General features: G+C 36.7%; 1 protein-coding gene across 1 annotated transcript in view; it reads right to left on the bottom strand.

Moving 5' to 3' along the window:
- FBXL13 (F-box and leucine rich repeat protein 13) overlaps window positions 1–13,315 on the bottom strand; it is a 93,204-nt gene that overhangs the window by 6,146 nt on the left and 73,743 nt on the right. Inside the window, 3 exon segments of the mRNA XM_075092549.1 lie at window positions 941–1,104; window positions 4,470–4,604; window positions 10,370–10,453. Of these exon segments, the coding sequence (XP_074948650.1) occupies window positions 941–1,104; window positions 4,470–4,604; window positions 10,370–10,453 (383 nt within the window).

The raw sequence follows: 13,315 nt of genomic DNA, 5'->3' as shown, positions 1-13,315 counted from the left end.
CCTGTTAGAGTGGTGTTAGAGCTCTCCTAGTATGGATACTCTCTATACAGTATAGTATTATATATTTCTCACTCCTACAGAAGTAATAAAGTTTGGTTAAGTTATGTACTCAGATATATCAACCACGCTTAAACTTTAGTTCTTTTTCAAACAGCTTCAGTCCCTGTGGTGTGTCTGGCCACTGTGCAGTTCTAGGTGTGCAGTGCCTGGTCTGGGATGCTTTGAACCCCCATGGAAGGGTGACAGACATTGGATCTGCATCTCGGAGACACAGAGCTAAAAACTCAGCTCTAAACCTGGCCAGAACTGACTGGCTTTTAAATGCCATGGGGAATCAAGAGGCTGGGTCCATTTACACCAGTAGGGAAGTTGGATTACTTTGTGGTATATGACCTGGTTTTTTCCAACTGTAGATATACAAGTACGCTTCCCTTGTACTTCATGAAACTATGCTTATGATACCTTGACTCATTTGCTGTAACCATGCTGAGCACAGGCCCACATCGATGCCCAGATCTGCTTCTGCCATATACTGACTTGCAGTACCTGGGAAACAGGCTCCCACAAAGCCTCAGAGTGAGCTCAAGTACACAGTGCGATGGCTGAGAGCATTAGGCCGTCTGTTTTCCTCCCTCGTGTTCCCACATGCCTTTGAGGTGATATTCTGTGTCTGCAGAGATTTCCCTACCAGGACATTATCCGCCATAAAGATAGATGCAGTCCCTATTTCCCTTCATTTCCATCTGATGCTGGAATATGTAGATACTCACACCGAGCTAGAGGAATCCTGAGGCAGCAATGTGGACATCCCCTAGATACAGGAGCAACATGGCTCAAGCCAGATACCTAGCACGGCAACGTGATGCCAGTGAAGAAAAAAACCCTCATGTTTTGGGGTTTACAGCCATCTCTGAATTAAGATTAGGAAATATCCTCTTACCTGGTAATATTTCTACAGTACAACATCTTGAGAATCTGGAGCTGCTTACAACCTTTCCAAAGATATTTCAGTGCTTTGTCAGTAAGATGAATGCAACCTGAGACATCCAAAAAGTGGAGATAACGGCAGGCTGCAGCCAGGTACTGGATAGAGGTATCAGTTATCTGTAAATGAAGCAACAAGACACACAGAAGTTAGAAGGTTATTGAATAGTTGAAATAAAAAACACAGAGCACAATTTTAGTGTCTGATTTGTGGGAAAGCCATATTATAAAATACTTCATGGAAGTAAAATTTCTGGCACAGCAGAATTCTCAGTCTCCACAAGAAGCTCTACAGGAACCATCACTTAAATATCAGGAACATATTAGATATTCGTTAACTGTGATTCCAGTACAGTCTAAAGTATTGTGGGATTGTTTTCACCTAATCAGAATGGTTTAACTTTCCCAACCTCATAATTCTGTATGTAGCACATATAAGCCTTTAGCCTGACCTGTGATTGCATTGTTCTCTCCAAACTATTAGTCTGCACTTACGGTTTAGTTATATCAGTTTTGTGGCTCTGCTCTCTATTACACGAGTGTCTCACACCAAGACCTTTTTAATGTATAGTTCTTTTTCTTTAGCTCTGAAGTAGAGCTGCTTAGTTCCACCCCACAATTCCATTTTTCTAAACTAGAAATCATTCCCATTAATGCTGGATGTTGCATTTGAGAAACACATGAGACAGAGTCTTTAAGGTACATAAGCAGTCATGCAAGCTACTTAATTGCCCCGCTGTCTTCAGTGGAAGTAGTCAAGAACCAATTATATACATACTTTAATTATATTGTTCAGTCGGGACCAAAAATCAAGACGGGACAAAAGACACTTTATTAAAATCAGTGGAGTGGGGTGGTGGAAAGAGAGATGAGGGTTTCACTTGTACTAAAAAGCTGATCTCATGAAAATCTAAAAGGGACAAGTAGGCAAGATGAAGCTGGGACCTTGGGTTCTAGAACAGAAAATTAGCACACTATCTCAGGATAGAGTGCTCCTGCACTATAGAGGTAATTCTGTGCTTTGCTTATTCCAGATTTAGCCATATGCTCAGTATTAGATCCATAATAGTTTAATAACTAAAGTAAAATATTAGTAAATTGAGAGTATTGAAAGAAACCAAAGTTGCTGACTGAACTCAGTAATCGATAGCAGATGCATTCAAGAGAGATCTACATTCATCATACACTCAATCCTATTCCCTTTAGAGGACTGAATTACAGAATTCATTTACCATTGAACCATGTCTTCAGAACTTTGCTATTTAAGCAACTGATTCATTCATTTAACCAGAGATTTCTTTTCAGTTCTTGCTGTATTTTTTCATGGGTAGGATATGTTTCCCACAGCAACTTCATTTTTTTCCTATGAAATAAGAATTACGCTTGAATCAGGCTCATTCCTTGAGTAAGACTCAGAACTGCACTGCTGAATATTTTAGTATTAGCATTTGCAAAATGACCTGTACCTGTCCTAGGCATACGGAACTGTGACAGGGAGGCTCACTGCACTTTCACTGAAGCCAGTGGGGTTTGTTCAAAGACAATTCATTTGCACTGGTAGATATGATTAAAGTGATAAGCTCTTGTAATTTTAGAGTAACCTGCATAGCACAGGCCAAAACATTCTTAATGGACGTGTATTTGTATATTGGTTTTTCCCATGTTCTCTTGCTATGATTTTTTTAAATTCTTTTTTTTTATATATAACATTATATATAATATTATATATAATATAGCTGATGGACTTGACTGTCAGACATATGAACATATATCCTTTGGAACAGGTTCATTCTTACTTTAATCTCTGGACAACTTTTAAAGAGTGTCTGAGTGGAAAATATTTCCTTACTTAGCAGCTGGATCCCCTCAATTTACACTAGACATTGCCAAAGGATTTGAAAGACGCATTAGTTTTAACATCCACAGGTGTACCCATCTCATTTTATGGAGTTACAAGTTGGATTCAAGGCAAAAAAAAGACTTGTAAACTTATGGGTAGGTTTATTTGAAAGAGTCTTGATGTTCTTTTCTGAAAATAGTAGGGTATTAGCAGTTAACAGATTGGCTTTATAACTGTTTAAAGAAAAGATACCATCTAGGAACAAAGCGTTGGAAGGGGATTACTAGGTCACTGAATCTACTTGTTCCCATTTGAAGGAACTGCAAAATATGACCCAGTTCATTCCCTTATCGAGAGCCATCCTAACATTTCTTAATACTTTAACCCTGTCTCCCTTCCCAGGATGCTGTTTTACAATTCATTGCTCTGCTAATCAGAAACACTCTCCCAATTTCCAGCCTGCCATTTGATAGGGTTTGGGGTTTTTTTTTGTTTGTTTTGTGTTTTTTTGTTTGGTTTGGTTTGGTTTGATTTTTTTTCTTGTAGTAGTCTATAAGGTGTAGTGGAAAGCATGGCAGAGAAGACTTATTGCAAAACTACTTAACTTCAGCTACATTGGGAAGATCTCCATGCATAATTTCTATTATCACTGTTATTATGGAAAAATAGCTTAATATCTGTCTAAAAGCAAAGGATACAGGAGACTGAGACCCATGTATGTATATACTAATTAATGCTTTAGAGTAGGTATCTGTAAGATATAAATCAAGGGCTATTACAAGACACAGAGCAACTTCCTTGGCCTGCCATAGATGAGAGACAGCCTGTGCGTTTCGGCCTAGAGGCTGAGAAACTTATGAACTTTTGGAAGGCTAATGAACAAATCAGAATATATATAATTTAGGGGTGGGTCAGCTCAAACTAGCTGGCCAAGAGGCTAAGGTGTGCAGCCACTGCAGCGAGTAAGAGTTCGTGAGGACTGTGTGGAGGGCTGAAAGGATAGTGAAGGGTTATGGAGGTGGGTGTTGGAGAGGAGGAAGGCAGGGACAAGCGGTGGCTGCAGACTGACTGTGGAAGGAAATAGGACATAGGCACTTCAGTAGGAAAAAAGGGGGAAACTGGTCCAAGAAGTATGATGAACTTTTAAAGGGTAGTTCAAGATGAACTTTCCCAAAAATAGTAATAGATTAGTATAGTGCACTTGACAGTGATGGAACAACACTATAACAACTTTTTTCCATGAATGAAAACAGGAGTTATTAAAACAAAGACACCACCCTTTGCAAGCACCCAAAACACCAGAAGCCGAGAGAGTATTTGCAGGAAGTATTGCTAAAAGCCCTTCTCTCTTCACCCTTCCCTAAACATCAACCCCAGAGAGACAACCTTTTACCTGATCCAGCATGGGCACCTTTATGCTGTAACTGCAACCATCAGAGGAACACCAAACACTCTCAAGAGCCAAGTCTCAGAACTTAAAACTCATGGAAGTCAGCTGAACTTAAGCTCTGATTTCTAAACTAGTTGAGCATGTTGTAGAATTGTGACAAGACACAGATGCCAGCAGGTCAAATTTCTGAATGAAATACTAAGCACTTCTTTGCAATAGGAATCCCAGAACTATTGCCCCATTTCTTATACAAACCTTTGGGCAACCCGCTATGTTGACAGATGTCAGTGTGTGGCAGTGAAATGCCATTGCTTTCACAGCTTCATCCGTCAGCTGAGGGCAGTAAGAGACGTGGCAGTATTCCAGGGGTTTTGTGCCCTTGCAGAACTCCTGAAAGAGCGACAAACATAACAGTCATTCTGAGGTGACACGCATACTCTGTTTTTCTCAGTTCATGATACATTTGCATCAATCCTTTGATCCACTTCAGGCACTTCAGTTTTCTAGGTATCCTTTATTAGTAGTGAAGTCATTCAGCTGTGGTGCATTAAGAGGCTATTTTCCATTGCTTATACTATTATACTGTGTGTTCGTTAGACTAACATTCATGTAAGTTCCACTGTATATATTAAAATATGTTGAATTGGAGTTCTTTGAATTGAACACAATCCAGAACCTAAAGGTTTGTGCTTAAAGGAGCAGCCCCAAATACATTTATTCCTCTACTCTCTGCAAATGCCTGTTTTTGTGTGTATTAACTTTTATTTTTTTTTCCAAAAATGAACAAACTAATGTATATGTATAAATTACATTATTTTCTTGGAAAGGAATGGGTAAGAATCTCAGGACTGTCACTTGGGAGTTCTGGGTTCTGATTTGCTCTGTGTAGCTCAGACCAGTTAACTGTGGCTGAAGTGCCATGTAATTCCTGCTGTGATACCTCTTTACTACGATTTCTATCCTCATTTTTAGAACAAATAAGCACCTGCAGATCCTACTGACTTCAGTTCCAGCACCTTCGTAACTCAGGTATTAGCTTTTTCATACACCCTGTAAAACAGATCATTCTGGAAAATAACAGACCAAAACCAGCTTATAAAATGGAGTGGAGCTAACTTCACACATTACGAAAATGCAGGAGCACTTTACGAAACATTTTGGTGACCTACAGATGGCAAGTGATAAAGAGGTGTAAGGTATTATTATTACTACTATTACTATCAAGACATTCCAGCTTCTACATGAGGTTTTTAATTTTTGCATGCATGCCTTTCCCATGTTCTCTTCTACAAAGCCAATTGAAATGACCAAAGGGACAATTTGACCAACTCAATGTGTTCATGTATTTTTTGTCTTATATTTGATACTTGCACCTCTGGCAGGTGATCGTATGAATGAAATTTTTTTTGCAATATACATGTTAAAGTGTATATTTTAAATAGCATCAGAGAACCCCACATAAAACTTTGTTTCTCATGGAACATGGGTAGTTACAATTTTGGCATACCGTGCACATTTATTGTCTGCAGTGAAACTCCTATGAAAGGTCACATAGATTCATAAAATATACTTTTCTCCTTTGCACTCTAAAACTTTGTTTACCTTTTGGCCTGAATCTTTTTCAAACTTGAAAATATCACTTCTAGGCCTACAAAGAGAAGGAGAAGGTAGACCATAATTTGTGTTTGCAGAAACCTTCTCTTGAAGAGCCTGCAGATTTTTTAACTCAGGAACCAAACAAACTAAAATCGCATTTCTTCACCTAATGGTGCCCATGATACGAGCATCACAGAATATTTTGTGGCTCAAGCAAAGCTTTAGCTTCAGTGAGAATCTCTCATCTTCTGTGATGCCCAGCCCAGAATCATGGTGAGATGTCTTAAATTTGAGCTGATCTTCCAGATCTGCTATCTTGGCCTAAGGCCAGTGTAATCTGTCATTTACTGGAATGGAAATTCTACCTCTGCAGGGAAATAAGGAAATACTTATGTAGTAGATTGAATAAAAAACACTGGTTGCATGAAGCTTTTCAAAACTTTCAATAATCAGTCCTGACATAAACAGACTAAAGGCTACATGGAGAAATAGCACATGTGCATGCGCACAGAAACACACAAATGCACATATTTATCATGTACAAATATTACACATTTATCATTCTGAAAAAAATCCATGGCAATCAGCCTATTGCCTTTGACACATAGCTGTTTTTCCTTATGTAAAACAGGAACTAAGGCACTAACATATGGTTGATCGCTGGTAAACGTTAGCTCTCTGATGACCAAAAGGTATGTGATTTTGTGTGATTTTCATGTCTTACCTAAACAGATGAAAATAGGCTTATTAAGTCTGAAATTTGTTTCATAGATCAGATTTTTAGAATTTTTTTCTGTGTCCTCACTCTATCTTTTCTATCTATCAGTACGGCTGTAGCAAGGCAGTGCTTCTTGGGCTTGTTTTATTTTACACATATCAGGATGCAAATGCTTTAACTTGGGACTGGTTAGAGTGGACAATTCAGAATTTATAAAAATTTACTTCTGTACCTTTCCTGTTTCGGTCCTAGCTTTACAGGCTGTTACCTGCAATACAGAAATATTCTAAACCCAGTAACTGAATGTTTTTGATCTGTGTGTAGGAGAAACTGCACCCCCATCAGGATTAGGCCTCAGATGTGATGACTTAATCACTACATTCTCAGCTAGGGTATGTAGCACAAGCTGAAGCCAAGTTTTCAACGCCTGTGAGATACCACTATCTTGTTTTTACTGGCATAGTTTATCTACATACATATTTAAAATATCCTTCAAAATTAGGTTCTGAATTTGCTCATAACTTTATGTCTACCCCTATATTATTTTGCAAATAGCACTAAAATTATATTTGCAATCAACAGAAATGGAGCTTTGTTTGCTCTCTTCATCTCTGTATCCCTGGTGCTATGCCTAGAAAGAAAATAACAGAAGAGGTTGTAAAGACAAATAATGTTTGCAAAACACTTAGACACGACAAAGAATTGAATACCATACGAAGGAAATATCATTTCCTAACTTATTTGCACAATTTTAATTCTGTGTAAATAAGACCTGAGGACACACACAAGCATCAATGAAAACATAAAAGACTAAACTGCTGCTCATTAAGTGAGCATCATCTGAGTTATGAATGAGCAAAGATCCTATTCATAAAATACGTGATCACATAAGCATTTACATACTGTTATAAAGCCTGGGAATAAGTAAATGAATTAAACTGTACAGTCACATTATTTTTGGCTTTTGTTAACTTTCAGCAATTTACCTTAGCAGTGTTAGTAAAGCCCTCTTAATACCTATTTTGTTTTCACATAATTTAAAAATACTTTATGTAATCAAAGATAACCAAGATGTGTGGCATGCAATTAGGTTACCCTCTACAAAGTTTCCATAATACCCTTAGATTCAACTTACAAAAAAGGACTTGCCGTTTCATTATGGGTTACTACGTTACCTCTTTTTTCTCCTGCCCTCCCTAGATCCATGATAACATGGTTTCTGTAGCTCCTATGTGTACTCCCTGCTACTGCCTTCTTCCTCAAAAAGTTCAAATTCATATGGCAGACAAGGAAAGCATAAACACTTCTTTCTTCACAGTCTTTTTTGAGCTTACTCTGTGTAGTGAGACAACTGAAATAGCTTCTTAGCCAGTTCTGCACAAGGCAGGAGGGAATATTCTCCTCTGGAAGCAGCAGCACTGGCACTACGTGACTCTCCGTGAGGTACACGAGATGTACATACTCGGCCATTGTTTTGGTTACAAACATGGATCTTCACACAGAACATTCATGAAAGACAAGTCAGAATTTTTCCTAAAGAAGCAAATCCTAATGGCCTGACGTGTATGTTGGCTAACATGATTCAATCCAGATGCATCCCTTGTGGTACAGCAACAACTGACTCATTCTTACAATATATGGCTATAAAATTATGGATGTTGGAGCTTTATAATGGAAAAAATGTAGAAGCTGAAGACTGGGATTACGTGATGGCATTGCCTTTACCTGCAGCCTTACGATCTGCAACTCTTTATGGGCATGAAACTGATTCCATTAGAAAACATGATTTAAGCATTTCTGTTACATATGGTTAGAAACAATGCTCAGTTACAGAAAAATGTGCTCTTATTTGGATGTAAATACTCTCTCCTCCCTAACAGGATGGATGGTTCTTTTTTCTACGGTAAAGTTACCAACTAGTGTTTTTTTCTAAAATTGTTCTGAAACACAAAACGGTAAATGCAATCATGTTGAATTTGTCCAATTTCCACAAGGACTTAGGTAAACGTCAAGCAACCTGTGATAAGGAATTTCACAGTTTAACTATACATTTTGGAAACAGTCATCTTCTTTTCTTCATTCTGAAATTTCAACCTAGGTTCATTTCACGCTCACTAGATTATGTGTGGAAGTAAACAGCTAAAAGTTGACTCTAATCCATCCTTTTCATGCCACTTGCGGTTGAACAGATTGCCGTCATACACCCTCAGCCATCTCCTTTCCAGACTGTAGGTTCCTTGCTTACTTATCTGTTCCTTTTATGGAGATGGTTCTATACCTCTGATCATCCCTATTACCCTCTCTGAATTCTCTGAATCTTTTCCAGTTTCCATTGCAATGCTTTACCCATAAAAAGTAATACCAAGTAACTGATTTTACCAAAACAAGACAATGAGTACTAACAAATCAGAATTCATTATCTAGTTACTGCTGTGATGATAGTGTAAGTCTAATAAATATTTGGATGGCAAGTGTCATTGCTGACATTCATGAAAAAAAGCAAGAGTCAGTAAATCATAAAGATAAAAAAATTATAAGCATTGCAAACTGAAATATAAATACTGTATTAGCATGAATATTTCTATGATAATTGCTGATTATTCAAAAGAGAAAGTAGTTTCTCACTGTGTAACTTCATAACTTATCATCAATGTAAATAACTGCCTTTGTGGCAACTTCAATTTGTAAGTTGTCTTTCTACAAATTAAATAATTTCCTCTCTGATTACTTTATAAAGATTATTGACCCTGGCAAATTTCTAAGTTCGTAGGCTAAGTTTGAGATCAGAACACTAAACAATAAATGTTTTAACCTAGTTTTTTTATTTTAAGAAGACTATCTAGCTCTATATTGCCCAAATCCAATACTTAAATTTCAAAACCAAAGTATATAATAATAATAATTTAAAAAAGAAAAACAATGGAAAAAACGAAGTTCAGTGCAATTCAATAGATGCCTTGCTGTGAGCGCAATGAGATCTTTAGACTAAGAAGTCAGTATTTCAAACATCCAGCTTAAAATACATTTAGTCCATTTTCTAGCAAATTAGTTTCATCATTAGATAGGTATAAATTATGCATTTGATGTTTTCATAGGACATTTTTAAAGGTTTTGTTCAAATAAAGACACAGTGCTATTTGTGCTGTTTTCTCCATAAACCAGCTAAGGCATCTATACAGTCTGGAAAAGATGCACATGCAGTACTTAATGAAATATAATTTGTTATTTCTAATCGTATCATTTACACTGTTAAGGAATATGCATTTAGAGGTATATTGAGACATATTTTTGTGTCACTAAGAGATAACGATATGTAGCAATATATCAGCAGCACATGAGGAACCAAGTGTAACAGACTAAAAGAAATTAAACTTTTCCATTGAGCTAGGCATGCTAAGTCATCTAAATATGACATTTAACAAATGACTGACTAAAGAAGCAGAAAGCAAGACCTGAAAGCCCACACTTACAATGGGAAAAGTATGTTTTTGATAGAAATTGGTGAAAGATTTGTAGAGCAAGGAAGAAATAAAAGTACCAGCAATTTAGATTGCAGTTTGCACAGTACAATTCAGTAGAAAATAATGCTCTTGTGGAGTGAATTTCAGAGTCAAACAGAGGGCAGAATTCAAGACTCATTAAAATTCATGGAAGGAATGAAAAAAAGAAAAAATGGAAAGGAATAAAAGGGGAGAATAATTTATAAGAGTGAGAGTGTAGAATGGTGTAATGAAGGATGAATGATGACATCCAGAGTAAAATAAGATCAGTTTTGGACATGGTTAATTTGAAGAAATAGAGAGGCTTCCAAGAAACACCAAGAAAAGAGGTGAAGTTTTACCTGAATCCCAGTATCACTGATGGTTTTGCATTCTGATATAGAAAGTTCCTTTATTCTTCCATGGCGGCCAAGGGCTCTCAAGCCCTATAAAATTCCAGAAAAATTAATCTTAAAAATCAATACATGCAGTTATATGTAATTACATTTAATACATTAAGGTGGTCACTAATATCCAATGTCTGTATATTAAAGCTTCTGTCTAAGAATTACAGCACCTTTTAAGACATTCTCTTCAGCAGAATGCATATAGTTTATCCTCTGATTTTTGCTTGAGGTACAAGGGTTAAGAATTCTTTGCAGAAATAATTCAATTGAGAGAGCAAAAAAAATTAGATATTCCTACCTGTTCAGAAAGAAAGAAACTGAAGATAAAAGCAGCGTGATGTGAAATACTAACACAGGACACAGGCCAGGACTCATAAAGCAACAGACATTTACAGCTCTCCCTCCAAATTTGGTTTTGAAAGAACTTTTTACAATTTTTTTTGTTGGAAGAACAAAACACTGTTTCCTACAACCAAATAATATGTTAAAATTGCTGCCTTTATGATTTGCTTACCAGAAAGGGTTTTATGGCTACAGCTATGGTACAACACAACATTTGAAATGGTGCAGTCACACTCAAAGGTGCATACTCATATTCAAGACATATTCTTGACATATTCAAGACAACAGGGAGGTGAAAACTTTGGTAAATTCCTATTTTAGGAGTGCAAAAGGATCCAAAGATGCTTTGTGATTTTTACTGCTTGTACACCAGGGAACAGGACCATGTTCTCATCCTAAACTCTCTAATCTGAAGGAAACTTAAATGCTGGTTTTGTAAAATGTATTTTGATAGTCACAACAGAATATCTCTGTGCTTCATATCAATAAAGTAAACTTTACTGAAAAACAAAGTTATCTCTTTGTTCCATATGGTTAATATATTATCTACAATTAGGCAGCAAACAGCACTGCACATAGAGGAAATATCATCTTGAAAAAACAAGCACATGCAAATAGTGTCTGGAATCCAGATGTGGACGCTGTCATGATAATGCTGGAAGAGTGCGGCTGGAGTGCAAATTTTGCAAATTCCTGAAATCTCACAGGCTGAATAGAAACAAAAAATGGAACAATGAAAGAGATTTCCAATCCTGGCTACTTAGGAAAATAAAGAAATTTGCATTTTTCTCAGCAGACGCAGTTATGGGGTGACCATTACTTTCAACAGCTTCATGAAAATTTACAGATTTCGAATTTTTGTTGACCAGAGCACTCCTATTCAAGACAAAAACCAATTATGTACTTAAACCAAAACCAGGTTCATGTCAGATCTGGAATTCCTTACACCAGAGACTGACAGCCATAGGTGTGACCTTATGGACATAATTCTTCTTGCATTTTCCTTTATTTAAAAGTGGCACCACTTTAAGGTACTTGTTAATGAAATACTAAAGAATATTACAGATATTTTTCTGCTACATGACAACTAATGATGCTATGACTTCAAAGAATATTTGTAATCATTTTATATGACTAGAGTGACATTGAATCACAGAACAATTTTTTTTTTTCAGTGAAAGTCAAGGTCAGCTTTGAGGTGTTTCATTAATAATTCCAGATTTGAGAAGGGAAAGAGTGAAGACATGGAAGACAAGGAATGTCATTAGGAAATATCTATTACATAGGAAAACTACAAAACCTGTATGTTTCCAAAACTAAACCGCTTCAAACAAGCTCTACACAGGAAGTCTAATCTATATGAAATTTTTAACTTATTTTTGTATCTAACATATATACAAATGAGCGAGTTATCACTAGTTTTATAAGACTTTGTTTTATTCACTAGTATTCCCTGATAAATAACATCAGAGATCCCCATACAGGATACTAACCTATTTCTAGAGACTTTTATGTTCTATACTAAGCCTCCAGACATTTTTGAAAGATATTGGAACTCCTGGAAATAGATGCTAGCAAAACAGATACTGTGCAGCATACAGGCTAGGCTCACCCACTCTACATGTTTCCAAAAACATATTTATCCTTTAACATAAAGAAATCACCCCATGTATCTTGGAACAACCTTCTGTTGCCATGGAAAAAGGGAAGACTTTGTCCTGCATCTCTTGTATAGCCTGTATATTACCATTTCCATTTAGAAATCAACTTTAAAAGAAACTTGCTATTTTTCTCCAACAGCTGTTCTTTTCAAGCAATTTTTACATTTTTGCTCTGTTTCATTTACTTCATTATGTGAGGCCTACACACAGTTGCAGAACATCATTTATTATTATTTCACCAAGGCTTTTGTAGATGAGACAATAAGTATTGACTGTACCAGCTGGTGATGGTATTCTCTTGCTAGAGACAAAAGTCATCCGAGGCTATGGCATACCAAAGACAACTCTTTTATTATTTATATTCACAAGCTGCAAGTCTCTGCCTTTCAACTGCAGGCTGCAATGAATGTACCGTCTCTAATAACAACCATGTGCTACGCTATTTTCAACTTCTTCGGAGATTTCTGTTCACTTATCTCTTTGTAACCTTAAAGGTCAGCATCTGTAGTGTATCTTTATGTTCCAGAGATATACAGATGTTACTTCCTGTTCATACCCCAAACCAGATTGACCTCAAAGTGACTCCAATCTTGGAAGGAAGACAGCTCTTAAGAGGTATCTCCCACCTTCCGTTTCTGAGTCATTTAATATTAAATGACTCAGTTTAGCCTCTAAAAAGCTCGGATTTCTGCACAGATTGGCCAGTCAGGCACCAGTTTCATGGATAAAACACTTAGTAGAAGAGGAGAATTTAACTCCTATCATGCAGTCTCATTTTGCTAATAATGATACACATGTGGCAGAACAAAGTTCAGTTTCAGATAGCAAATAACTTCTGGAAAATTGGGAAGTTCTTAAGCCAACGTAGCCACACTGTTTCCAATACCTGAGCTAATAT

This window comes from Phalacrocorax aristotelis, chromosome 1 (assembly GCF_949628215.1).
Source record: "Phalacrocorax aristotelis chromosome 1, bGulAri2.1, whole genome shotgun sequence".
Classification (NCBI taxonomy): domain Eukaryota; kingdom Metazoa; phylum Chordata; class Aves; order Suliformes; family Phalacrocoracidae; genus Phalacrocorax; species Phalacrocorax aristotelis.
This window is presented reverse-complemented; position numbering and strand designations above follow the sequence as displayed.